We start from the raw sequence: 27,718 nt of genomic DNA, 5'->3' as shown, positions 1-27,718 counted from the left end.
CTGAATCTTCAGTGCCCACCACCCTGATCAGTCAGCAGCCACCAACATGGAGGCAGGACCCTCCAGCAGCAACAAGAGTGTGACTTGTTGGGCTTCCCTGGTGGCGCAGTGGTTGAGAGTGCACCTGCCGATGCAGGGGACACAGGTTCGTGCCCCGGTCCGGGAAGATCCCACATGCCATGGAGCGGCTGGACCCGTGAGCCATGGCCACTGAGCCTGCGCGTCCGGAGCCTGTGCTCCGCAACGGGAGAGGCCACAACAGTGAGAGGCCCGCGTACCGCAAAAAAAAAAAAAAAGAGTATGACTTGTTGAAGGCTCAGGTGATGGTTAGAATGTTTTTAGCAAGAAAGTATTTTTAAATTCAGGTAGGCGCATTATTTTTTTAGACATCATGCTATTGCACACTTAATAGACTATAGTGTGAACATAACTTTAATATGCACTGGGAAACCAAAACATTCTTGTGACTCGCTTTATTGCAATATTCACTTTATCACGGTGATCTGGAACCGAACTCGAAATATCTCCAAGGTCTGCCTGTACCAGTTAGTTCTTGTACATAGCGAGTCATAGCATGAAATTGCTTCCTCAAGTCCCCATAATGTTCACTCCGTGGAGGAATGGACATTTTAGAAATGCCAGTAGAAAAACAAGCAAAGAAACAAACAAGAGAAATGCCAGTAGGCATAGAGTGCCCCAAAACGATTTCAAAAGGAGTTAACCATGTCTCTTACTGTATTTTGTGTATTTTGTATTTTTATAAGGGCCAGGGTAATGCTTCTAGTTAATTTCTTTCTTTTCTTTCTTTTTTTTTTTTTTTTGTGGTACGCGGGCCTCTCACTGTTGTGGCCTCTCCCGTTGCGGAGCACAGGCTCCGGACACGCAGGCTCAGCGGCCATGGCTCACGGGCCCAGCCGCTCCGCGGCATGTGGGATCTTCCCGGACCAGGGCACGAACCCGTGTCCCCTGCATCGGCAGGCGGACTCTCAACCACTGCGCCACCAGGGAAGCCCTAGTTAATTTCTTGCCAGATTTTTTTCCTGAAGTCCTTTTTAGGTCAAGATTTTTATGTTCCACTTGCCCTGATGATTGAGGATGTTACAAGGTATGACATTTTAAGGAGCATCCCAGAGTTTGTGCAAAGCAAGCAGCTTGTTTCTGCTGTAAATTTATTTATGTATTTATTTCCACTGTTCCTTGGTCTGATTCCAGCCACAGAGGAATACCAAACTGAGGGATAATCTCAGTTATTCACTTCTTTTCCACCGTCATAGCATCAGCACATCTAGTTGGATAACCTCCAGCCCCTCCAGTAAACATGCAATCAGCAAACAGCGGAAATAGCCTGAAGCCGGAGGTCAATGTATGGAGCCTGTGTGGGACAGTGCAAGGGTCACTGTGGACCTTGGAGGATTTCCTGAGATAAGCTGTTCTCCAGAGACCTGCTGAGAGTCCCAAACAGCACATCAGGAAATACTTTGGTTAGAAATTTTATGGATGCTGGGGCAGAACTCATTGTCCTTTAGTGGCCTTGTCACCGCCCATCTGCACTCAGGTTCCACCTAACGGGAGATAAGGCAGCCTGAAGGTCAAATTATAGCTCAATAAAAAAAGAAAAAGAAAGGGGGGTGGCCACTGCAAGTCCATTTGGCCCAATGTCTAATCCGCTAGTGAATGGTTCATTTTTTAAAAAATTGAGGTGTAATTGACTTTTTTCTTTTTGGCTGCATCTTGGCCTGTGGGATCTTAGTTCCCCAACCAGGGATCAAACCCGGACCCCCTGCAGGGGAAGTGTGGAGTCTTAACCGCTGGACCGCCAGGGAAGTCCCGACATACAACATTATATTAGTTTCGGGTACACAACATAGTGATTCAATATTTGTATATATTGTGAAATGATCACAATAAGTCTAGTTAACATTCGCCACCATACATAGTTAAAAAAACAAATTTTTTCCTCGTGATAAAGAGTTGTAAGATCTACTCTCTCAGCCATTTTCAAATATGCGATGCAGTATTATGAACTACAGTCACCATGCCCTACGTTACATCCTCAGGACATACTGTTTGGCACCCTTTTGTAGCCATTTGTCTTTTTCAGTTTGTGGGGCACTTACCTGACTAACTGATAATATCGGTCGGGGATAAAGGCAGTTTTAGACATTGGGTGGAGAAGGGGTGCGGGGGGTAGGGCGTTTAGCACACTTATGGCCTCTGTTCTTCCCTGGACATGGAGTGTCAGTCTCCATGGTGTGGGCTCCACGGAGAACAGCAGTGATTTTAGCAGGGAGGTCAATGAGACCGTAATAGGGTAGCAATGATATCCCTGTTGGCAGTCGGGGTACAGCAGAGCTTAATAAGAATCCGTGGGATTTCCACACGCACCAGCAGTGCAGCAGACTCCAAAATCATATCTGGAGTCGGCGTAGGTACTGCCTGTTTGCAAGCTCTAGGAAGAGCTATGAGCTGGGCTGCTTGGGCTGATTTTATAGTGGGCAAAGCATATACCTCCAGCATTTCATGTGGGGAAATTCGGGCATGACTGGTGATTAGATATCCCCGGGAATTTCATCTACAGGAGCCATCGCAAAATAGAAGTCCGGGTTGTCTGAGGGCGTGTCTAAGAGGTGCTCTCATGGCTTTGAGACCGTTTCTCTAGTTGCAGGGCAGTCGGGTGGATGGCGTGGGGCTCTCCATCACCGGGGAGAGACAGTAGAGCAAACGGGTTTAAAGTGTGACAGCGATGGAGGATGGTGGTGGGGTGGGTTCCTGGGGCCACTGTGTAGAGAGGGGCCATGTCATAGGAACAGCGGGGGAGCAGAAGGGACTGGGGAGCCCCGTGTGAGGGTGGTGGCTCAGGGGGCCGTGCCAGATGCCACAGGGTCTAACTGACCTGGGAAATATGCTACAGGACTTATCTGAGAAGCCAAAAGTTGTCCTAAACTACCTACAGCAATTCCACCATCTTCATGGCAATAGAGGTGAAAAGCTTTGTCAAAATGAGGTCGACCAAGAGCTGGGGGTGTGGACAATGATCATTTTAAAGTTCAGGGGACCAATGTTCATTGCAGCATTATTTACAATAGCCAAGATATGGAAGCAACCTAAATGTCCATCAACAGAGGAATGGGTAAAGAAGATGTGGTATATATATATATATATATATATATATATATATATATATATATATATATATATATATGCAATGGAATATTACTCAGCCATAAAAAAGAACGAAATAATGCCATTTGCAGCAACATGGTTGGACCTAGAGATTGTCACACTGAGTGAAGTAAGTCAGACAGAGAAAGACAAATATATGATATCACTTATATGTGGAATCTAAAAAAATAATACAAGTGAACTTATATACAAAAGAGAGATAGACCCACAGACATAGAAAACAAACTTATGGTTACCAAAGGGAAAGGGGGGGAGGGATAAATTAGGAGTTTGGAAATTAACATAAACACACTAGTATATATAAAATAGACAGCCAGCAAAGACCTATGGTATAGCACAGGGATTTTGTAATAACCTATAAGGGAAAAGAATCTGAAAAAGAATAGATATATAAGTATATGTATAACTGAATCACTCTTCTGTACACTTGAAACTAACACAACATTGTAAAGCAGCTGTGCTTCAGTTACAAGAAAACAGTTTCAGAGGAGGTCCATGCTTCCGAGGGCCAGGACGTGGGCTCCAAGTAGCATCTGGAAGGAGGGCAAATAAAGCTTGAACAAGGGCAGCAAAACTAGGAATCCGTTGGCGGCAGTAGCCAGGTGTGTCAGGGATTTACACGGCTGCTTTTTTGATTTGGGGAGAGGGATGGGCAGAAGTGATTTAAGGAGTTTTGGGGTGAGTTTTTTGAGTCCCCTGCAATAACTCCTGTCCTGAGTAGGTGGCAGTGGTTAGCACCCACTGAACCGTAAATCTGAAAGCTTTCTGCTCTTGTCTAGTGAGTGCCCTAAGGAGCACGAGAGGGTCTGTCTGATCACCCGGCTCATCTAGTTACAGAGTAAGAGACCACCCATCTATTGAGCAAGGGTGGGGCCTGGGGTAAAGGCTACAAAGCAAATCAACTGTAAGGACTTGGGAAGATAATAGAGGAAGACACGCAACATCCCTGAGGTACATGAGTCCGTGTTAATTGTCTCCCTTTACACGTAATTGCAGAGAGAAATTGTGAGTGAGGAATCAACAGCGGGGGAAGGAAAGCTGAGCAGAGGTCAGTCACCGTAAACCAGGCTGCGTCAGCGGGGGTTGATGTGAGGATAGCGGCTGGATTAGGGACTCGGGTGGAGGGGGTGGCAAGGGTTTAGGGATTTACCCCCTTGTACAAATACTAAAATAAATAAAAAAATTTTAAACATCTTTATTGGAGTATAATTGCTTTACAATGCTGTGTTAGTTTCTGCTTTATAACAAAGTGAAAAAATATGGAACACTTCACAAATTTGTGTGTCATCCTTGTGCAGGGGCCATGCTAATCTCTGTATCGTTCCAATTTTAGTATATGTGCTGCCGAAGTGAGCACATAAATAAATTAAAAAAAAAAGAAATCCAATTCCCGATCCTCTATCTTTTTAAAAAAGATTCATTTATTTATTTAGGCTGTGCTGGGTTTTAGTTGCAGCACACAGGATCTTTAGTTACGGCATGCAGGCTTCTTAGTTGTGGCATGCATGCAGGATCTAGTTCCCCAGCCAGGGATCGAACCCGGGCCCCTTGCATTGGGAGCATGGAGTCTCACCCACTGGACCACCAGAGAAGTCCCCCGATCCTCTATCTTAAGTTAAATTTTGGGTGCTGGGGTGTGACTGAGGATAGATTGACCTTGTCCTTGATGGGGCATTGCCCCCAGAAGGGGGAGAACGGACCCTCTGAGGGCTCGGTGTTCTAGGATGATTGCTTTTTTGTTGTTGTTTTTTTGGCTGTGTTAGGTCTTCATTGCTGTGTGCGGGCTTTCTCTAGTTGAGGCGAGTGGGAGCTACTCTTCGTTGTGGTGTGTGGGCTTCTCATTGCGGTGGCTTCTCTTGTTGCAGAGCATGGGCTCTAGGCGTGCGGGCTTCAGTAGTTGTGGCACGCGGGCTTGGTAGTTGTGGCTCACAGGCTGTAGAGCACAGGCTCAGTAGTTGTGGCACATTGACTTAGTTGCTCTGCAGCGTGTGGGATCTTCCTGGACCAGGGCTCGAACCCGTGTCCCCTGCGTTGGCAGGCAGATTCTTAACCACTGCGCCAGGGTTAGTCCCAGGGAAGTCTCCTGGATGATTGCTTTTTAAGCTTTCCTTTATTTGAAGTTCAGGACAACTGTTTTCCCAATGGCTGGCTTTTTACAGAATGTGCAGTTGTCTTGGGACAAAGGCAAGGACTGTTGATTTTAATTGCTTTTTCCTCCTGCTTTCCTGAAGGCTATTTTGCAGTCTCTGTAATAACATTGAGAGATCATCCATCCCAACTGCATGATTTTGGATTTGCCTCTTTATATCAGGGAGAAGATTTCCAACTAAAGCAGAGATCAAAATATTTCTGTGTTCTGGGGCTTTTGGGTTTGATGCAGTGTGTCTTTGAAAAGTCTGCGTAACACCTTCCACAGAGATCTGGGGATGTTCGTCTTCTTTCTGAGCACATAATTCAACCTGGAACCAGTTCACCTTCGGAGGAAAGGCCTTCAGCATCATTCCTATCAGCCTCTACCTGCATCATTTCCTGGTCATTTGCAGGAGGGCCTGGGAAGGATTGGCCACCAGTTTCCCCGGTGTGGGGAGTTTTCTCCAGGAGGTCCTGGAGTATAGCTATAGTATAATCACGGGTGGAAAGAGCACCCCTTACAAACTGCCCCTATGAGCAGGTTTATAAATGGCCACTAATCTTCCTAGCTCCTCTCAACATTTGGCAGGATCTTCTGAAAGTGAGAGTAAAGGGACTTTGTAGTTTAAAAGATCTGCTGGTGTCCAGGGCACATGAACTCTTTGTGTTGGGGGTGCAGGATACATTCACCAAGCCCTTTGCCTGGGAAAGCCTGAAGTTGATGGGGTGTTTTTTTTTTTTTTGTACATCTTTATTGGAGTATAATTGCTTTACACTGGTGTGTTAGTTTCTGCTTTATAACAAAGTGAATCAGTTATACATATACATACGTTCCCATATCTCTTCCCTCTTGCGTCTCTCTCCCTCCCACCCTCCCTATCCCACCCCTCTAGGTGGTCACAAAGCACCGAGCTGATCTCCCTGTGGAAATAAAAACAAAAATAAACAAATGGGACCTAATGAAACTTCAAAGCTTTTGCACAGCAAAGGAAACCATAAACAAGCTGATGGGTTTTGATGATAGAGCCCTGGGAAGTACTCCTAATTGCCAGAGATGGCAAGACAGGTCCTGAAGCCTCTGCCAGGTTTTCTTCCTCAACATCAGTATTTACATAAATAACTTATATCCCCCAGGCCTGGAGGATCCTACCAGAGTGCTTTCTGGAATTCTTACAGGGAAAGGGAACTTAATGCTCGAAGCTGGGTGTTTGAGAGATTTTTCTGGGGAGGTTGGAGGAGTTTTAGGAATTAAAGGAATTTACTGAGGAGGTGAGATTAGATTTGGGGAGGGGGATTTGGCGCAGGGACCCAGAGATCCAAAGATCTTCTGGAGGGTCAGGGACAGGGAGTTGGTTATCAAGGGGCATATAGGAAGGTGGCAAAGGGGAATTTATGGGGCCTGTGGATTTTCATTTTTGTTCTAAGTCTGATTTCTGTTTTTCACTCTTGTTAAAGGGGTCACTAAGGTTAGCCAGAATGCTCTTTTGCGTCCTTCTATCAATTTGATCTTGGTAACAATAGGACACTTATTTAGGATGAGAGGTCTCTAAAATCTTTTTTTTTTTCTTTTTGGCTGCTTCGGGTCTTAGTTGCGGCACGTGGGCTCTTTGTTGCGCGCCGGCTTCTCTCTAGTTGTGACCTGTGGGTTTTCTCTTCTCTAGTTGTGGCACATGGGCTCCAGGGCACGCATGGGCTCTGTAGTTTGCAGCACGCTGGCTCTCTCATTGAGGCATGCAGGCTCAGTAGTTGTGGTACCCGGCCTTAGTTGCCCTGGGGCATGCAGGATCTTAGTTCCCCGACCAGGGATCAAACCCACGTCCCCTGCATTGGAAGGCAGATTCTTTACCACTGGACTACCAGGGAAGTCCCCTCTAAAATCTTTTAAAAATGTAAATGTTTTTCCAAATCAAAGGATCCCTTATCTCACCATTGATGGGTAGGATCTTCAAAGGTGTATCCATTCTAATAGTGACTGAATCCAGTAAGCCTTTTTATGGCAAGACCCAGAGGTGATTTTCCTGGCTTAGCATAAATGTTCACCATGGATCCAAGAGGCATCACCCAAACTGGTTGCAGAAGACATACCTACCATGATCCAAAAGGCCACTCCCAAAGGTAACCCTTAAGGCGGCAAAGAACCTTATTGCCACAGGTAAAAAAATATTTATGAAAACTCATGTCTCCAGTCTCCCACAGAAATGAGACACTTCCAGTCACAGACCTGGTAATCTGCAACTACAAGCAGTCAAGACTGGGAGGGGATTTTCCCAGCACCGACAAGGCAACAAGGTTAGAGCAACACAGCCCCTGATGGACTTGGACTCCTAATTAAAACAAACTCCCCTGAGAGCTGGCACCATCAGAGAAAGAAAATGCTGCTTGTTACTTCACATCTGGGGTTCCTACACCCTGCTGACCAGCCACGTGATGCAAGCTGCGCCCCCCAGCTGGGCAAACCAGAGAGAGTGTTCTCACTGGTTACAAAGCCAAGCTCTCAGGACACCAGAGGAGATGAAAGGAGAGTTTCATCTGGTTTGGTTTTTTTATGGGTGACCCACAGCAAAGTTTGTCTAGATGGATGCCAGTCTGGGAGCTGTAAACTCACCAGGCTGTGAGGCCAACTCAAACCCCAGGCTTGTACAGCCTTTGCCTTTCTTCTACCTTATGATTCTCCCAATGACAATCAACACAAGAGACAACCATCATCAAAAAGTCTACAAATAATAAATGATGGAGAGGATGTGGAGAAAAGGGAACCCTCCTATACTGTTGGTGGGAATGTAAATTGGTGTAGCCACTATGGAGAACAGTATGGAGGTTCCTCAAAAAGAACATAGAGCTACTATATGATCCAGCAGTCCCACTCCTGGGCATATATCCAGAGAAAACTCTAATTTGAAAAGACACGTGCACCCCAGTGTTCATAGCAGCACTATTTACAATAGCCAAGACATGGAAGCAACCTAAGTGTCCATCGACAGATGAATGGATAAAGAAGATGTGGTACATACATATAATGGAATATTACTCAGCCATAAAAAAGAAATAATGCCATTTGCAGCAACATGGATGGACCTAGAGATTATCATACTAAGCGAAGTACATCAGAAAGAGAAAGACAAATACCATGTGATATCACCTATATGTGGAATCTAAAAAAATGATACAAATGAACTTATTTACCAAACAGAAACAGACTTATAGACATGAAAACAGACTTATGGTTACCAAAGGGGAAATGGCGGGGGAAGGATAAATTAGGAGTTTGGGATTAACAGATACAAATTACTATATATAAAATAGATAAACAACAAGGACCTACTTTTAGCCCAAGGAATTACATTCAATATCTTGTAATAACTTCTAAGAAAAAAGAATCTGAAAAAATATATATTATACACATACACATACAGGCAAAGGAACACAGTGACCATCAAAACAGGGAAAGGATGAATTAAAGCCCAGAGTACTCAAGAAAAAAAACACAAGAATCACTATACACCCCCAAAACTAGTTCATATTAATGTTTTCTCCAGCTAAGGTAAGTTTAGAAGGGAGAAATACCATAGGGACTTGTACTGCTGGGTTTGATCAGACCCCACGCAGAGAAAAGAAGTCTTACCTTTTGCTGCCTCCAGAGTGGGCAGAATGTTCCAGCCAATGAGATCTCATCCCCGTTGCCAGAAATCATAGGGGAGGGAAGACTTTCCTCTGCTCTCCTGGGTCTCCAATGGCTGGGTCTGCGAACTAAACTGATGACAGATTAACAGGAGAAAAGGCAGACAAACTTATTAATTTTTAAGAATTGAAGTATAGTTGGTTTATAGTGTTTCAGGTGTACAGCAAAGTGATTCAGTTGATATATATATGTATTCTTTTTCAGATTCTTTTCCATTATGGTTTATTACAAGATATTGAATATAGTTCCCTGTGTTATATATAATAGTAGGTCCTTGTTGTTTATCTATTTTATATATAAAAGCGTGTATCCGTTAATCCCAAATTCCCAAATTATCCCTCCCCAAATATATTAATTTCACATGCATGGTTGTATCAGAAAAGAAGCGTACCCCTCAAAAGCAGTGAGAGGGCTCCCTGGTGGCACAGTGGTTGAGAGTCCGCCTGCCGATGCAGGGGACATGGGTTCGTGCCCCGGTCCGGGAAGATCCCACATGCCGCGGAGCAACTAAGCCCATGTGCCACAACTACTGAGCCTGCACTCTAGAGCCTGTGAGCCACAACTACTGAAGCCTGCATGCCTAGAGCCCTCCGCAACAAGAGAAGCCACTGCAATGAGAACCCCTCACACTGCAACAAAGAGCAGCCCCCACTCGCCACAACTAAAGAAAGCCTGCGCGCAGCAACGAAGACCCAAGACAGCCAAAAATAAATAAATAAAATAAATAAAAAAATTAAAAATAATAATACTAAATAAATAAATATATAAATAACCAAGTGATCACTGAAGAAATTTTAAAAATACATGGAAACAAATGACAAACGAAAACACAATGACCCAAAACCTATGGGACACAGCAAAAGCAGTTCTAAGAGGGAACTTTATAGCAATTCAATCTCACCTCAAGAAACAAGAAAAATCTCAAATAAACAATCTAACCCTACACCTAAAGCAACTAGAGAAAGAAGAACAAAGAAAACCCAGAGTCACTAGAAGGGAAGAAGCCATAAAGATCAGAGCAGAAATAAATGAAATAGAAATGAAGAAAACAATAGCAAGGATCAATAAAACTAAAAGCTGGTTCTTTGAGAAGATAAACAAAATTGATAAACCCTTAACCAGACTCATCGAGAAAAAAAGGGAGAGGACACAAATCAATAAAATTAGAAATGAAAAAGGAGAAATCACAACTGACACCGCAGAAATACAAAGGATTTTAAGAGACTACTACAAACAACTATATGCCAATAAAATGGACAACCACGAAGAAATGGACAAATTCTTGGAAAGGTACAATGTTCCAAGATTGAACCAGGAAGAATTAGGAAATATAAACAGACCTATCACAAGTAATGAAATTGAAACTGTAATTAAAAATCTTCCAACAAACAAAAGTCCAGGACCAGATGGCTTCACAGGTGAATTCTATCAAACATTTAGAGAAGAGCTAACACAGATCCTTTTCAAAATCTTCCAAAAAATTGCAAAAGGAGGAACACTCCCAAATTCATTCTATAAAGCCACCATCACCCTGATACCAAAACCAGAAAAATATATCACAAAAAAGAAAATTATAGACAAATATCACTGATGAACATAGATGCAAAAATCCTGAACAAAATACTAGCAAACAGAATCCAACAACATTTTAAAAGGATCATACACCATGATCAAGTGGAATTTATCCCAGGGATGCAAGGATTCTTCAATATATGCAAATCAATCAATGTGATACACTGTATTAACAAATTAAGGAATAAAAACCATATGATCATCTCAATAGATGCAGAAAAAAGCTTTTGACAAAATTCAACACCCGTTTATGATAAAAAAAAAAACTCTCCAGAAAATGGGCATAGAGGGAACCTACCTCAACATAATAAAGGCCATATATGAGAAACCCACAGCAAACATCATACTCAATGGTGAAAAACTTAAAGCATTTCCACTAAGGTCAGGAACAAGACAAGGATGTCCACTCTTGCCACTCTTATTCAACATAGTTTTGGAAGTCCTAGCCATAGCAATCAGAGAAGAAAAAGAAATAAAAGGAATACAAATTGGAAAGAAGAAGCAAAACTGTCACTGTGTGCAGATGACATGATACTATACATAGAAAATCCTAAAGATGCCACCAGAAAACTACTAAACCTAATCAATGAATTTGGTAAGGTTGCAGGATACAAAATTAATGCACAGACATCTCTGGCATTCCTATACACTAACAACAAAAAATCAGAAAGAGAAATTAAGGAAACAATCCATTTACCATCACAACAAAAAGAATAAAATACCTAGGATTTTCACCTAAGGAGGTGAAAGACTTGTACTCAGAAAACTAGAAAACACTGATGAAAGAAATCAAAGATGACATAAACAGATGGAGAAATATACCATGTTCTTGGATTGGAAGAATCAATATTGTGAAAATGAGTATACTACCCAAAGCAATCTACAGATTCAATGCAATTGCTATCAAACTACCAATAGCATTCTTCACAGAATTAGAACAAAAAATTTTACAATTTGTATGGAAACACAAAAGACGCTGAATAGCCAAAGAATTCCTGAGAAAGAAAAACGGAGCAGGAGGAATCAGGCTCCCCAACTTCAAATTATACTACAAAGGTACAGTAATCAAGACAGTATGGTACTGGCACAAAAACAGAAATATAGATCAATGATACAGGATAGAAAGCCCAGAGATAAACCCACGCACATATGGTCACCTAATTTACAGCAAAGGAGGCAGGAACATACAGTGGAGAAAATACAACCTCTTCAATAAGTGGCGCTGGGAAAACTGGACAGCTACATGTAAAAGAATGAAATTAGAACACTACCTAACACCATACACAAAAACAAACTCCAGATGGATTTTAAAGACCTAAGTGTAAGACATTTTGAGCTTTGGGATGTATACCCAAGGCTCAGTAACTTCTAGTTTCACATCAGTGTCAGTGGTCAGGGGCACTTGTTAAGGTCCCTTCCAATGGGGTTTGAGAGATGTTTTCCTCTGATGACGTTTCTAGAATACCCAATCACCAGGCTCCAGTCTGTGACCAAGAAGATTCTTTGAATTGGCATCTGGGAAAACTTCTTTAACCTGTCGGTGATAGGCTTTAGCATAAGACATGAAAGATTTTCAGTAGCTGGTTATACTAACATGGTATAACAAGGGATGAGCAGAAAGTTTGTGTACTGATGGACATTGGTCTACCGTTGACTATCTCATGTGGAGTGAGTTTATGTTTTCCAAAGGGAGAACTGCAGAACTGTGAGCAAGCCTAGAGGCAAGGAAGACCAGAGTTTCAGCAAGTTTAGAGATTTTAAGTTTGAGGATCTCATTAGTTCCTTCAACCTTGCTTGATGGTGGAGAATGATGGGGACAGTGGTAATTCCAAGAGGTTGCCAAGTCTTTCATTAAGGCTTGTATGGTTTTCCCAGTGAAGTGGTTGCCTCGATTACTGAGATTGTGGAAGGTATACCCCAAGTGGGAAACACATTTTCTAACAGTTTCTTTGCCACTATGAGGGCATCAGCCTTGCAGCAGGGAATGGCTTCAACCCATGGGAAAAATATCATACATACAGTAACAAGAACATATTGATGACCTCTCCTCCTAGGTGATAACTGAATGAAATCCAGTTGCAGATGTTCAAAGGGTCCAGAGAGAGGAGTTTGTGGCCTCGGGAGGGAAAATTAGTTTTTCCAGGATTACAGATCTGTCAGGTCATTGATGGTTAACTATTTTCAGAGTGTTATCAAAGTTTCTCACAAATGTTTATGTACAATTTGAGTCCTCTTAAATGCACCATGATGGGTGAAGGGATAACAAAACTGAAAAATGGGGTTTGCCAGAGAGACAGGAAGAACCAAGTGGCCATCTTGATTTTCCCATAGTCTCGACTGTTTACTGAGTTTACAGACTACCACAAACTTTACAGATTATGCTGATGCTGCCTTTGTGTGAAAGTCAGCCACGGCATTTCCCTGATACTCAGGTTTAGTCTCATAATGTGAACCTCAGTGTGGAGGACAGCAATTTCGGAGGGTAAAAGAATGGCACTAAGAACTTTGTTTACCTGTTTGTTGCTCATGCTTGATTGGGTCCCAGTGGACGTAAGAAAACCCCCTTCATTTCCATAACATCCCCAATTCATTCATGACCTCAGATGCATACTGGCTATCAGTATAACTATTAACAAATTGTCCTTTCAATAACTGGCATGCTCTGGTGAAGGAACGGAGCTCTGCTTGTTGGACTGATTTAGCCTGTGGGAGATTTCCCCTCTCAACTAGTTCATATTAGTTAAGAACAGCATGACCAGCTGATAATTCCCTTTCTCATTTTTACAACATGATTCATCATCAAAAAAAATTACATAAGGATTAGTCCAAAGTGTCTCATAAATCAGGGCACAGTGTGATGCAATGGGACATTATTACCTTGCAGTCATGGGGCTCACCTTCGTCAGGCAGGGGCAGTAAGGTAGCAGGATCAAGAATGTCACAAGGTTTCGGATGTGAATGAGGTAGTGAGAGAAGAAGGATCTCATAGGAGGCGAGTCTGGTTACTGAGAAATGTTGGGTCAGTTCAGAATTAAGGGGACTTTGAACAGTGTATGGAGTTTGTAAATAAATGTCATCTCCAAAAGTTAAATATGCTGAGCCTTCTACAAAGTTTGCAGCTGCAGCTACGTTACTGAACCAAGTTCATTTGCCTGAGGTGCAGCAAGCCAAATGCTGAGACGCCAAGGTTTGCAGCAGAGGAAGTTTATCCATGAGGCAACCAAGCAAGGAGACTGGAGAACAGATCCTAAATCTGCCTCCCCAGAAGTGAAGGGCCTGAGATATTTATGAGATAAAGAAGAAGGGTGGTCTTAGGCATGGGGAAAGGTGATTGGAGGTAGGGAAAATGTGAGTAATCGGTGTTCTGTGCAGATATATCTGGGTTACATGCTTCTTTGTGGGGTGCATGTTCGAAAAAGGAGGCACTTAGCATGATCTGAGAGTGGAATTTTTGGCCCTCTGATGTCAAAAACTCATTCAGCAGATACCTGCACAGGCCCAGTTTTAGGGTCAGTGGTCCCAACCAGTCTTAGCTGGCTTGAACTGGACAAGACCAGACTCCAAGTTCCTGGAAAACAATTTAAGCCCCCATTGCTGTAGCAACCCCTACATCAGTAGTGTTATCTATAGGGGTGGTTAAGGAGTCAAAAAATAATTAAAGAGCACTTGGTCACTGAGGACAGGTTACAAACAGAGGTATTTTTTTCTTATTTGTTTGTTTGTTTTTACAAGCCCTCCCTTAGCTGTTGTTCTGTAAGACAAGCTCAAGAATTTCTGCTAATCACCAGCCTCTGTTAACCCTATGGGACATGGTTTCAGTCTCCCCTATCTTTTGATCATCCCTCAACCTTGAGGAAAGAGGGACAGTGACTGCTCTGGCTACTTCCTGCTGCTAAGTAGTGTAGGACTAATAAGGGGTTTGAGGAATGAAACTGTTATGCATTTGATCGCAAATACTCACAAATTCCAAGATGAGAACAAGACTTTGGGCTTAAGGATACAAGACAAACATCAAGAACAGAGTTATGACAAGAAGGAATATAAATCCTAGCAAGCACAAAATAATAATGCCCAGGTAAGCAGTCCCTCCAATATAGACCTTATTCCCGAGAGAATCCATGAGAAGATATTTCTAAGAGATTAAATCCAGGTTCTTGTGACGACACCTGTGGGAGCCAAGTTGTCTAATTTTGTCTAAGAAGGTTTTTTACTTCAATGTGGTATTAAATATACATAACAGGAGCTACTGGCCACTACATATACTCCTCCTTTTTCTGCTACAGTGTAACCCAAAGCAATCTTATTGTCTAGTACTATTCTGACTAATGAATCTAGGGCCTTTTGCTGGCATGTTTTGGCTTGAGCTGTCTTGTTTGCTACTATTCCTAACGTAAGAGAAAGACTTTATAGTTACAAGAGGAGACCTTGCAGTTGGCAGCTCCAAGCAGATATTGTTTTGGTGGTATCCTTGAAGCTCATGAAGTTCAGAAAACTCAAGTTCTCAGTAATACAGAAATGTGTCTGAAAATGCATCCACAATGACCACCCAGCTCTATTTTGCACGGCTGAACCACAGTTACTCTATTTTTACTTTTAAATGCATTCTTTTCCTTCATGGTTAAAGCAGATGTACAAGGTATGTTTGATAGGCCACAAAACAGGGTGGTCATAAGCATGGGGAAAGGAGATTGGAAGTAGGGAAAAAGATGAGGTAATTGGCATTCTGCACAGTTGTATCTGAGCTACATGCTTCTTCATGAGATGCATGTGCAAAAATGGAGGTGCCTAGCACAATCTGAGGGTGGAGGCTTTGGCTCTCTGATGTCAACTTGTCATTCATCAAACACCTGTGCAGGCCCAGTTTTAAGGTCGGTGGTTCCAACCAGTCTTAGCTGGCTCAAACTGGACAAGAGCAGACTCCAGGTTCCTGGAAAATAACTTAAGCCCCTGTTACTATAGTGACCCATATGTCAGAGGTGTTACCTATAGGGGTGATTAAGGCATCAAAAAAATAAGGCAAACTTGGTCAGTGAAGGCAAGTTAACAAGCAGAGGTTTGTTTGTTTTAAAATATTTATTTATTAGGCTGTCCCAGGTCTTATATGCGGCACACGGGATATTCGTTGCAGCACGGAGGATTTTTAGTTGCGGCACGCAGACTTCTTAGTTGCGGCATGCAGACTTCTTAGTTGTGGCATGTGGACTCTTAGTTGTGGCATGCGTGCGGGATCTAGCTCCCCGACCAGGGATCAAACCCGGACCTCCTGCATTGGGAGCGTGGAGTCTTACCCACTGGACCACAAGGGAAGTCCCTGTTTGTTTTTTTAAACAAGCTGTTTCCTTAGCTGCTGTTGGGTAAGACAAGTTCAAGAATTTCTGTTAGTCGCCAGTTTCTGTTAACCCCCTGGGGCACAGTTTTAGTTATAGCCTTATAGCTGGGGTAGGCACAAGCCACTGAATCCACTTGTGTACTATTAATAGGCAATAGGCCTGCACTTTTTTTTTATTATTATTAATAACAGGCCTGTACTTATTACCATGGTCTGTGTGAGCCTTCCCAGGACTGGCTCATCTCTTTCAAGCACAAGTAAGGTGAAAGGGTTTGAAACGTTAGGTAGCCCCAGGGCAGGCAGTGAAAAGACCTGCCCGTGTTTGTCTTCCCACCAAAGGGAATCAGGGACTCTTTACTTTAGTTAAGTTTATAGAGTGGGGAAGCCCACAGAGAAAAATTAGGGTCTGCAGTAGCCAGCCAGGCCTAGAAATTCACGAAGCTGTTGCCTATTTGTGGGTCAAGGAAATTCTTGGGTAGCTTAATCTGTTTGGGGGATAATTGTATTCCTTCAGTACTTCAGTTATGACCTAGGTAATGAACCGTGTCTAGAGATAGTTGTTATCTTTCATCAGAGACTTTATGTCTCTTTTCAGCTAACTGTTGTAGCAAATAAATAGAATCGTTTATGGACGCCTCTTGGAGAACTGAGCACAGCAAGAGTTCATCTACATATGGTAAAAGAGTTGATTTCCTGGTGAACTGGAGGGTGCTTAGATCTTGGTGGAGCACTTGAGAGAAATAAGAAGAGGCCTCTGTGGACCCTTGAGACGTGAGTGTCCAAGTATATTGTTGATTGTTCAAAGTAAAGGCAAATAGATATTGGCAAATAGATTAGCACAGGGATGCTAAAAAAAATAAGCTAAACAAAGGTCTACAGCAGTGAACCATTTTGAGTCTGTTGGAATTAGTGACAAAAGAGCCTGTGTTTGGAACTGGGAAATGGGGGATAACGATCTTGTAAACAGCTTCCCACCCATTAGGTTTTTTTTGTGATAGAGGTGCTCGTACAGGAAATGACTAACCCCTGGTTGATTAGATCTTGATTGTTGGTGTGAGACCTGTATAGATTCAGGCTTTAATGAATATTGAGGCAATTTAGGAAGAGGTTTAACCACATATTTTATAGAATTTTAACAGTTCTGTGCTTTTTGTTCTCCCAATGTCAGGACTAGAAGTACCCATAGATTTGGGGGCGCCTCTGTTACACTAGAGGATTTTTGTTGTAATTCTTCCTCATCTACATCAAGGACAGATTATAACGGACATAAAAGATCAGGTTCAAGCCATAGCCTGCAAAAGGCCCTAGATTCATTAGCCAGAATAGTACTAGACAATAAGATTTTTTAGATTATATTTTAGCAGAAAAAAGAGGAGTATATGTAGTGGCCAGTAGCTCCTGTTATGTATATTTAATACCACATTGAAGTAAAAAACCTTCTTAGACAAAATTAGACAACTTGGCTCCCACAGGTGTCGTCACAAGAACATGGATTCAATCTCTTAGGAAGTACCTTCTCATGGATCCCGTAGGGAATAAGGTCTGTATTGGAGGGATTGCTTAAACTCGGTATTATTGTTCTGTGCTTGCTAGGATTTATATTCCTTCTTGTCATAACTCTGTTCTTGCTCCTTGTCTTGTATCCTTAAGCCCAAAGCCTTGTCCTCATCTTGGGATTTGTGCATATTTGCAATCAAATGCATAACAGTTTCATTTCTCAAACCCTTGGTAGGCCTACACCCATTATCAGCAGGAAGTAGCCAGCGTGGTCTCGGCCCCTCTTTCCTCAAGATTGAGGAATGATCAAAAGGTAGGGGAGGGGACTTCCCTGGTGGCGCAGTGGTTAAGACTTCTGCTCCCAGTGCAGGGGGCCCGGGTTTGATCCCTGGTCAGGGAACTAGATGCCACATGCATGCCACCACTAAGAGTTTGCATGCCACAACTAAGGAGCCTGCCTGCCACAACTAAGACCCAGCACAACCAAATAACTACATCAATATTTTTTTAAAAAGATAGGGGAGACTGAAACCATGCTCCACAGGGTTAATAGAGGCTGGTGACTAACAGAAATTCTTGAGCTTGTTTTACAGAACACGAGACAAATGAACTTGCTTAAAACCCTCTGCTTGTAAAATGCCTTCACTAAGTAAGCTGGCTTTAGTTATTTTTTTCTTCTCTTTTTTCCTCTCCTTAATTGCAAGCTTCATGTACCCTAGGTAATATATCACAAGACTCCTTAACCACCCCATAGATAACACCTCTGACATAGGGGGTGCTATAATAATGGGGGCTTAAGTTGTTTTTTAGGAAACTGGTGTCAGCTCTTGTCCAGTTCGAGCCAGCTAAGACTGGTTGGGACCACCGACCCTAAAACTGGGCCTGCACAGGTGTCTGATGAATGACAAGTTGACATCAGAGAGCCAAAGCCTCCACCCTCAGATTGTGCTAAGCACCTCTATTTTTGAACATGTATCCCATGAAGAAGCATGTAACCCAGATACGCCTATGCAAAGCACTGATTACCTCATCTCTTCCCTACCTACAAACACCTTCCCCCAAACCTAAGACCTTTTTTATCTCATAAATATCTCAAGCCCTTCACCTTTGGGTAGGCGGATTTGAGATTCATTCTCCCTTCTCCCCATTTGGCTGCCTTGTGAATAAACTGTTGCTCTGCTGCAAACCTTGACGTATCAACGTTTGGCTTGCTGCATGTAGGGCAAACGAAACTGGCTTAGTAACAAGACCAGTGGCCTCCCATCCTATTTTCTGTCTTTTTATTAGCCTGCTAATCTCAGGAAATAATCTGTTTACTAATAGGGCAGCAAGAGCAGATTGAGTGACTTCAGTTACTGAATGGAATCCAGAATGCCATCAGAAGAGAGCTTCCAAACGGGCTTTAAAATCTGCCACAGATTCCTCTTTCTTTGTTTGCATATTTGAATAATAGACCAATCAATGAAGGCAGGGAACACCCTAGGCTCAGTTGCCACATTGGGAGATTTTTCTGGTCTATCAGAGGATCATGTTAGAGACCGAGGATCTTAACGTGTTTTTGGTTTTTTTTGGTTGCACCCCTGTGGCCTGTGGGATCTTAGTTCCCTGACCAGGGATCTAACCCGCACTCCCTGCATAGGAAGCGTGGAGTCTTGACCACTGGACCGCCAGGGAAGTCCCGAGACTGAGGATCTTGAATATCATCCTCAGGATGATGGCCATTCTGCTTCCCACGTCTGTTTTTGGGCTTCACCAGGTCCTACCAACACATACACAAGCTGGTAAAGATCTGGCAACCCAGGGTCATAGGATTCTAAACGTTTCAACAAAACTTTTGGGGATTAGAAAATTCTTTAACTATGGCTCTTAGTTCAGTCTTTTTTTTTTTTAATTAAAAAATATTTATTTATTTATATTTTTGACTGCATCGGGTCTTAGTTGCAGCACACGGGATCTTCGCTGCGGCATGCGGGATCTTTCGTTGTGGCGTGTGGGCTCTTTGTTGCAGCATGTGGGATCCAGAGCTCATGGAGGCTGTAGTTGCCGCACATGGGCTCTCCAGCTGTGGCTTGCGGGCTTAGTTGCCCCACGGCAGATGGGATCTTAGTCCCCCACCAGGGATTGGACCCATGTCCCCTGTATTGGAAGGCGGATTCTTAAGCACTGGACCACCAGGGAAGTCCCTTGGTTTAGTCTTTGACCAGGGAGTGAAAGCTGTCCGAGGAGGATCACCTGCAACCTCAGGCCTTTTTATTTTAAAAGGTAACTATTTAATAGTCTCCAGAGTAGAAAGGCGGTCCAGACAGGGAACGAGTAAAATGTGAACGCTCAGGCAAAGAAGGATAGAGGGAAGCAGAGTCCTGTCAGTCATATCCTCTGTTGTTTTAGGTACCTCTGCTGTCTTTCACTTTTCATCAGCCTTCGGTGACAAGTCTTTTAATGAAGCTATTTTGGAATCTTGAAGCCTTTTGGAAGTCCACTCATACCAATTGAAATAGGCATCCCATTCTATTCATTTAATTCATGAACCCTTACTTTCCAGTGCAGTTCTTAAGTGAAGGACCTTGTCTAACTGGAACATTCCCTCATTGTAACTCTAGGTTGTTTTCAGTCAGATTTGGCTCTTTTTATAGATATTTATAGCTTCCGGAACCGTAGTTTTTAGACATAAAATAAGCAGGTGTGCTGGAAGGTGGGGTGTTTAACTCGTTAGAACTTAAGGATCCCATTAGCTAAGCCTTTGGGTTTCTTAGAGCCGAATCAACACCTAAAAGGGATGTGCCACTGGATTGGGGGTTGTATTGCATTTTACAGTGTAGCTTATTGCATGGAAATTTTCTTGAGATTGGTAGGTGACCTACTGTCAATCTAACCCATTCCTTGACCAACTCATCCTAACCCGATGTCTTTGGGTTTGGTGGTGAGCACTCTAACAGGCCTTAAGTGCTCGATCCACACCCACCAATTTTTGTGGCTTTTTGACCTCCGAGGTCCCAGTCAGCAACAACTCTCATTGATACAAAACAAGACACACAAACACATGCCCTTTAATGTATTGGCAACAGCCCAGAGATGTGACTGCATCCTGGCCAAGAAAAGGTCCTGTGCATACCATGAGCAATTCCCAACATGGAACTGGGGACTGGGGAAAGGACTGAACCAGAAGACCCCAAGGAATGGGAACTGCAGGCATCTTCCAGACAAATGGGAAACTGTAGCTGTCACCAGCAGTTCCCGACATGGAACTAGTGATTCCAGACAAATGGGAAACTCAATGGAAAGCCAAGTAGATCATGAGCTTGACGCAAACAGAACAGGACTCAGACCCGAGAGAAGCTCACCCAAGGCCCTCGGAAATGGTGAGAAAGACAGTGAGCTCAAAGGATTCACGGGGTACTGCACTTGTGTTTCTTGCCGTCCCCAAAGCCGTCAGAAGTCTCCTTTGGTCCCGCTGCTGCCACCAAAGCTGTTAAATAACAAGAATTCAACTGAGTAAATTTAAAGATCAAATTGGCTTTATTCAATGATTCACGAATCGGGCTGCGTCCCATCTAGCAATAGAAAGGAACTCCACTGAGCTGTAGAAAAGAAAAGGTTGTTAAAGGCAGAAAGGGGGTGGGAAAAAGGACCTTTTTAGTGACGAATTCATTGTTTGAATTCATCCTCCTAAGGGGATGGAAGGGCTTATTGGGTGAATTACCTCACTAGTGCTGACCAGGTTATTCTAGGTTGAATGGTTAAAGGTTACATTCTGGTGGGGTTGAAACTACAATTAGGTTTGTTATTAAATCTCGTCTTGCTGACCTAGGGGTTAGCACAACTGACTGCATTTGGGACCTGTTGTCTTCTTTTTATCAGGGTTGATGAAATACTTCTAGAAGTGGATAGTGGTGACGGTTGCACAATACTGTGAATATACCTAATGTCGCTGAGTTATATAAACACTGTAAAAGGGTTAACGTTGTAAAATTGATATTACGTATATTTTACCACAATAATTTATTATTAAATAATAATAATTTAATCATACAATAATAACTCTAATTTTAATGATTATTATTAAATAATATCCGTAATTATTAAATAATAATTATAGTTTATTATTAAATGATAAATACTAAGAACAAGTGAAAAAAAATAGAATTTGCAAAAGAGGAACGAGGAGGAAGGTCACGTAAAGCCGCTGTAAGGGCTTTGGCTTTTACACTGCCCAAGCAGATAATCTGTAGGTCAGGTTCTTCAGACAAACTGTGCATTGACAAAACCCTCTAGTGACTGATCGCTATTATCAGTTCTGGCCCCCACCAGCATCTAGGTTGAGTTCAGTGACCCAAACAGTGGTCATCTGTGGGCACCCTTTGCCCAGCTCTGTGGGCTGAGGGGAGGCTGGATGTACACCTGCTCTGCAGGGATTCAGGACAGACATTAAGCCCAAGTGTGGCCCAATTAGATAGGGGCGGTGCTAGGACCGGTGGGCGAGGCTACTGGTTAGAATAACCCCCCACTGGGCGTGGCTAGAGGGAGGGGCGGGGCGGGATTCTTGACTAGCAGTGTGGGCGGGGCTAAGGCGGAGTAGGCAGGCCAGGCTTGAAATAGCTGCTCCCAAAGAAAGCCTCGTTGGCCCTAGGTTGGATGACTTGTTGGCTGGGGTTGTGATGGAGTCGGATTGGGATGTGCTGAGAGTCGGGGGAGGGTTGCCGCCACGTGCCTGCTGCTGCGGGCGACTTGGGGGGCGAGCTACACAGTCTATGTTTACCTGCTGCCCAGGCACGCCGGGGCAAGCCCTGGCTCCCGACGCACAGAGCCTGGGCAGGTGAGGAAGGAGGGCTCCGAGCCAGGCAGGTAGGGGTGGGGACAGCAGGAACGAGGACAGATGACAGGTGAGGGTCCCTAATCAGGGCAGAGGCCAGGGACTCCTGGAAGAAAGACAGGTGAAGGCTGGAGCAACCAGGGCAAGGGAGGCGTGGAATGCATGAAGTTCTCGAACCAGGAGGGGTTGGGCTTCAGTGAAGGAGGGTCCCAGAAAAGGTGCAAAAAGGGCCAAGAGGGACAGTGGAGGGGATGATAAGGGGTTGGATCTGGGGGTGCTTTCCTCCTGCCCTCTTTCTAGTGGTGACAGGAACCACCAATGGCATCAGCAAGGCTTATGCACATGAGGTGAGCCGGGGCTTGGCGTGTGTGGTGGGAGAGCTTCTCCTGTCTGTTTGTCTGTTGTCAGGTAACCCTATTAGACTGAGAATTGTGTGCTTTATCTGGTTCCCTCAGACGTCCTCTCCTCCAGGAAGCCTTCCCTCTGCTCCCCAGGGTGGGGGTGGGTGTTTACACTGGGTTCTACAGACCCTTGATGTTCTCCCATCATTGCCCTGATTTATTCATTCAAAACATATTTATATACCACCTCCACGTGCCAGGCATCTTCTGGGTGCCAGGAGTACAGCAGTGAACAAAATAGATTAAAAAAATCAAAAGACCTTGCCATCATGAAGCTTATGTTGTAGTGAGGGAAGACAGGTGTAAATAAGATAAACAAATGAAATGTATAGTGTATCAAATGGATATAAGAGTTAAGGAGAAAAATAAATCAGGAAAGGAGAACAGGGAGCCCTGGGGATGTGCACGTTCCAGTTTTTATATAGGATAATTAGAAGTGTCACTGAGAAGGCAGCACTGAGCAAAGAACAGAAGGAGGTGAGGGAGGGAGTCTTGTGAATAACTGGGAGAAGGAATTTCCAGGGAGAAGAAACTGCCAGTGCAAAGGCCCTGAGGTAGGAAGCATTGCTTGTTGGAGAAGCAGGAAAGGGGCCACGATGACTGTATCAGAATGAAAGGGAGAGGGGAACAGTAGGAGATGAGGGCAGAGATGCAATTTCAGGGCAGATCATGGGGAATCTGGTAGGTTATGGTGGAGACTTTAACATTTACTGAGTGACATGGGTTCTGAAGAGGGATGCGATACTATAGTGGGGTGAGGATGGAAGCAGGGAGATCAACTAAAAAGCTCCTGCAAAATCCAAGCAAGAGATCTTGATGACTTACACCAGGGTGACAGCATAGAGGCATAAGAAGTACTTGGATTTTGGATTGATTTTGAAGGTAGTGCTGACAAGATTTATGAAAAAGATTGGATGTGGTGTATGACTCCAAACTTCCGACCCTGTAACCTGAAACCTTGCTAAACTCAGCTCTTCGTTCTTGTAGTTTTTTTGTGGATTTCTTGGGATTTTCTATGTAGACAGTCATGTCATCTGTGTAAGAGACAATTTTATTTCTGACTTTCCAATCTGTATACCTTTTATTTCTTTTTCTTGCTTTATTGTACTGCCCAGGAAATTGAATACGATGTTCAGAGGAGTGGTAAGAGCGAACATCATCCTCCCTTGTTCCTGATCTTAGAGGAAAAGCATTCAGTTTTCAACCATTAAGTATAACGTTAGGGCTTCCCTGGTGGCGCAGTGGTTGAGAGTCCGCGTGCCAGTGCAGGGGACATGGGTTCGTGCCCTGGTCCGGGAAGATCCCACATGCCGCAGAGCGGCTGGGCCCGTGAGCCATGGCCGCTGAGCCTGCGCATCCGGAGCCTGTGCTCCGCAACGGGAGACGCCACAACAGTGAGAGGCCCGCGTACCGCAAAAAAAAAAAAAAAAAAAAAAAAAAGTATCGTGTTAGCTGTAGGTTTTTAAAATGTATGTATGTGTGTATGTATTTATGTAACCTTTATAACGTTAAGGACGTTCCTTTCTATACCTAGGTTGCTGAGAGTTTTTATCATGGATGGAGGTTGACTTTTATTAAGTAAGTTTTTGGTGATTGTTGAGGTGATCATATGGTTTTTCTTCTTTACTCTGTTTATAGAGTACATTACATCAATTGATTTGTCAAATGTTGAACCAACCCTGCATTCCTGCAATAAACCCCACTTGGTGATTATTGATTATCCTTTTTCTATATTGCTGGATTTGATTTACTAATATTTTGTTGAGAATTTTTGTGTCTAAGCTTATGAGAGATATTAGTTTATAGTTTTCTTTTCTTATAATATCTTTGTTTGATTTTTGGTATTAGGGTAATGCTGGCCTCATAAAATAAATTACTATAAAAATATTGACCAGAATACGTCAAAAAATGCAGCTGCCGTTACTGAGATGGAGTTGAACTGAGGGGAGGACCAAGTTTGGGGGAAACAGGAAGGAGTCTCGTTTTGGACATTCCAAGTTTGAGATACCAATTAGGTATCCAAGTTGAGAAGTTCCAGAAGTTGGAAATGCCATTCTGGAGTTCAGAGGGGAGGTTTGGGTGGAGATACAAGTGGAAGCATCATCAACATAATGATCCCATTTAAAGTCGTGTGACTAGATGAGGTGCCTGTGGTAGTGGGTGTTGATGGAGAAGGGGAGCACAGTCTGACTCACCCCAGAGTGCTCCCTGGAGCACCCAAAGTTAAGAGGTACAGAAGGTGAGAAGGCAAAAGAACTGAGAATGGGGGGAAAACCAGGGTTGGAAGAGAGGTCTTGGAAGCCAGGGAAAGCATGTTTCCAGGAGGAGGGGGTGATGAATGTGTCAGTTGCTATTGGGAGGTGCTGAGAATACAGCACTGGGTTTACCATCATGGAAGTTATTGGTGACCAGAGTGGTTTGGGTGGCATGGCGGGGGTGGGAGACCGATTGGATTGGGTACAAGAGGGTATGGTAAGAGAGCCAGGATAAACAATCCTCTCTTAGAATGTTGAGTAAACTGCGGTGGTGTGATGAGAAATGGGCCAATGCCTGAACAGAGAAAATGAGAGAGATTCTGGTAGGATTTCATGCTGATGGGAATCATCCAGAAGAGGGAGAGGTTTTGATGAAGGGGGAAGATGGGAGAAAGCTGGAGTGATGTCCTTGAGTGGACAAGAAGGGAGGGGAGGCTAGTGCATGAATAGAAAGGCAACCCTGGTGGAAAGGGAGAGAATTTGTGTCTGGATGCAAGTCAGCCAGTAGTGATGGCCACTCTGAGTCATTGCCATCTGGGGACTGGTCTGTCCCAGCACTGCACTGTGAGCCCCAAGAGGGCAGGGCTGTGGCTGTGCTGGTCAGCCCCAACTAGCACAAGGCCAGACACAAGCAGATTCTGGACAAATGTTTGTTGAATGAATAAATGCCCTTCACATCATCAACCTCTCAGACTCTGGAGCTGTTGAGATGTTTGTGCCCAGCCCCCCTCCAAAGCTGATGGACACTCAGTCCCACATAACATGTCACCCTCAGACAGGCGGGTTGAGAGGGTCAGACATGCAGCAAAATGCTGCTGAGCACCCATTCCACAAATACTGGCTGACTTTGTTTCAAGCAGAAGGGCATTCAAGGCAAAAGGAGCAGCATGTGCAAAGGCCCAGAGGCAGGACAATTCAGGGGGTGCTCTTGGGACTAGATGAACTGTCTGCTGTGCCTGGATTCCCATAGAGGGCCACCGGCAGGAGAGACAGCTGAAGACTCCGGCCAGAGCCAGGCCACTTGACGCCACGGTGAGGAGTGTAGTTTTATCTCAGAGACACTGGGGAGTCAAGGCAGGTTCTGAGTAGGGGAAGGCAGGAACAGGTTTGTATTTCAGAGAGAACCCTCTGGCTGCTGAGTGAAACTGGGTCTATCTTGGGCATGCTGTGTCCCCAGCACCACCCAGCAAAGAGCAAGGGCTCAATAGACACATTTTGAATAAATGCATGAAGGAAGGAAGGTATAAAAATGATTGGATTCTTATGTCACTGAGAATAAAAGCCAGAGTCTTTACTGGGGCATTCGAGGCTCCATGACCTGGGCTCCTGTACAACCGGCCACTTCATTCAGTGCACACTGGACTGTATGGCATCCTCGAAGCTGCCAGCCTTTGTGCAAGGGCCTTTGCACTTGCTGTTCTGTCTGTCTGGAATAGTCTTTCCCCAGAATGCATGCTCCAGGAGGGCAGACTTTCGTATTTCTCTTTTGTTCACCTCTGCATCCACAGCGCCTATAACACTGTAGCACCCTGTCAGCACACAGTAAATATTTGTGGCTTTCGTGAATAAATAAATGAATGCATCCCCTGCAGCTCGCCGGGAGAGGTCTGAGCATCGTCCTCATCAGTCGAGACCTGAGCAAGTTGGAGCACGAGGCAAAGGCCATAGGTGAGGAGGGGAAGAGGGGAGCGGGTAAAGTTCTGGGTCAAGGGCTGGGGCTAGACAGGGGCGCGGCTGGGGGCGTGGCTGGGGGCGTGGTCTGGGGCGTGATCCCGGACGAGGTCTGTAGGTGGCCGAGGCGCGTGCGGGGAGCTAGCTATCTATGCATCTGGGGCCATCATGTAGTGGCTGGGGCTGAACAGGGACGCGGGCAGAGGTCGGACCAGATTCCAGCTAAGGGCCTGGCTCCCACTGCCCTTCCCAGAGAGGCTTCATGGCAAAAGCACACGAGTCATCCAGGTGGATTTCACCGGAGGCTTGGAGATCTACGAGGCCATTGAGGCAGGACTGAAGGACCTGGAGATCGGAGTACTGAGTATGTCGCTGTGCCTGTTGGGAGGAGCGCTGCCCTCAGCTGCCCCCGTGCTCACCCTGACCCGGAACTCTCTGTGGTCGCCCTCCCTTTTGCCCCTACCCCGTCTCCCTGGGACCGTTGGAGTGAAACAAACAATTTGTCCCCTCTCACTCGGTAAACAATGTGGGCAAGCAATATGCACCTGGCTTGAGGAAACTGCTCGACCGTGAGGACTTCGCCAAGTGAGTAAAACCGAGCCTAGTCCGCGGGTGCCTCTGCCTCACACTGCTCCCTCTGTTGGAAAACCCGGCGCGGTACACTAGCTTTGTTCATTGTTTTGAGAGCTGCAAATCTACGATGTCTAGGACGTGAAGGAGGTCTCTCCTTCCATGGGGCGCCCTTCGGCGGTGCCCAACGGGGACAACTGTTCAAGTTGAGTCTGCTAACTTTAAGGGGAAATGAGCCACGTGGGAAAGTCAGTGCCTCAGTTTCATATCTATAAAATGGGAATCCATATTTTTGCTGACCTCATAGGGCTGATACGACAATGGAATAAAATAATGCACATAAACCTAAGTTGTGTGCTCCATAAATGTGGGCCATTATTATTAGACATAGACAAAATAGGAGATCAGGATGGCTTTTAGATTTTACATATTATTATTTCAAAAGTAATGCATAGGTTTTCCCTGGTGGCACAGTGGTTGAGAGTCCGCCTGCCGATGCAGGGGACGCGGGTTCGTGCCCCGGTCCGGGAAGATCCCACATGCCGCGGAGCGGCTGGGCCCGTGAGCCATGGCCGCTGAGCCTGCGCTTCCGGAGCCTGTGCTCCACAACGGGAGAGGCCA

The 27,718-nt window shown here is 44.4% G+C and overlaps 1 protein-coding gene and 1 non-coding gene across 2 annotated transcripts in view; one reads left to right on the top strand and one right to left on the bottom strand.

Moving 5' to 3' along the window:
* Nucleotides 1-4,436: 4,436 nt before the first annotated feature.
* Nucleotides 4,437-4,540, bottom strand: LOC132481031 (U6 spliceosomal RNA). The gene has a single exon (XR_009530738.1). It is a non-coding gene; the product is annotated as a U6 spliceosomal RNA (small nuclear RNA).
* A 17,475-nt stretch (nucleotides 4,541-22,015) lies between these two features.
* The window catches only part of LOC132479558 (very-long-chain 3-oxoacyl-CoA reductase-B-like), a 29,126-nt gene continuing 23,423 nt past the window's right edge, over nucleotides 22,016-27,718 (top strand). Inside the window, 7 exon segments of the mRNA XM_060083106.1 lie at nucleotides 22,016-22,073; nucleotides 22,076-22,153; nucleotides 22,156-22,203; nucleotides 22,501-22,547; nucleotides 26,449-26,524; nucleotides 26,781-26,889; nucleotides 27,044-27,116. Coding sequence (XP_059939089.1) covers nucleotides 22,046-22,073; nucleotides 22,076-22,153; nucleotides 22,156-22,203; nucleotides 22,501-22,547; nucleotides 26,449-26,524; nucleotides 26,781-26,889; nucleotides 27,044-27,116 — 459 coding nt within the window. The 5' untranslated portion in view covers nucleotides 22,016-22,045.

The sequence above is a fragment of the Mesoplodon densirostris genome, chromosome 19 (genome assembly GCF_025265405.1).
Source record: "Mesoplodon densirostris isolate mMesDen1 chromosome 19, mMesDen1 primary haplotype, whole genome shotgun sequence".
Lineage (NCBI taxonomy): Eukaryota > Metazoa > Chordata > Mammalia > Artiodactyla > Ziphiidae > Mesoplodon > Mesoplodon densirostris.
Note: the sequence above shows the minus strand (reverse complement) of the source record. Positions and strands in the feature narration are given on the sequence as shown.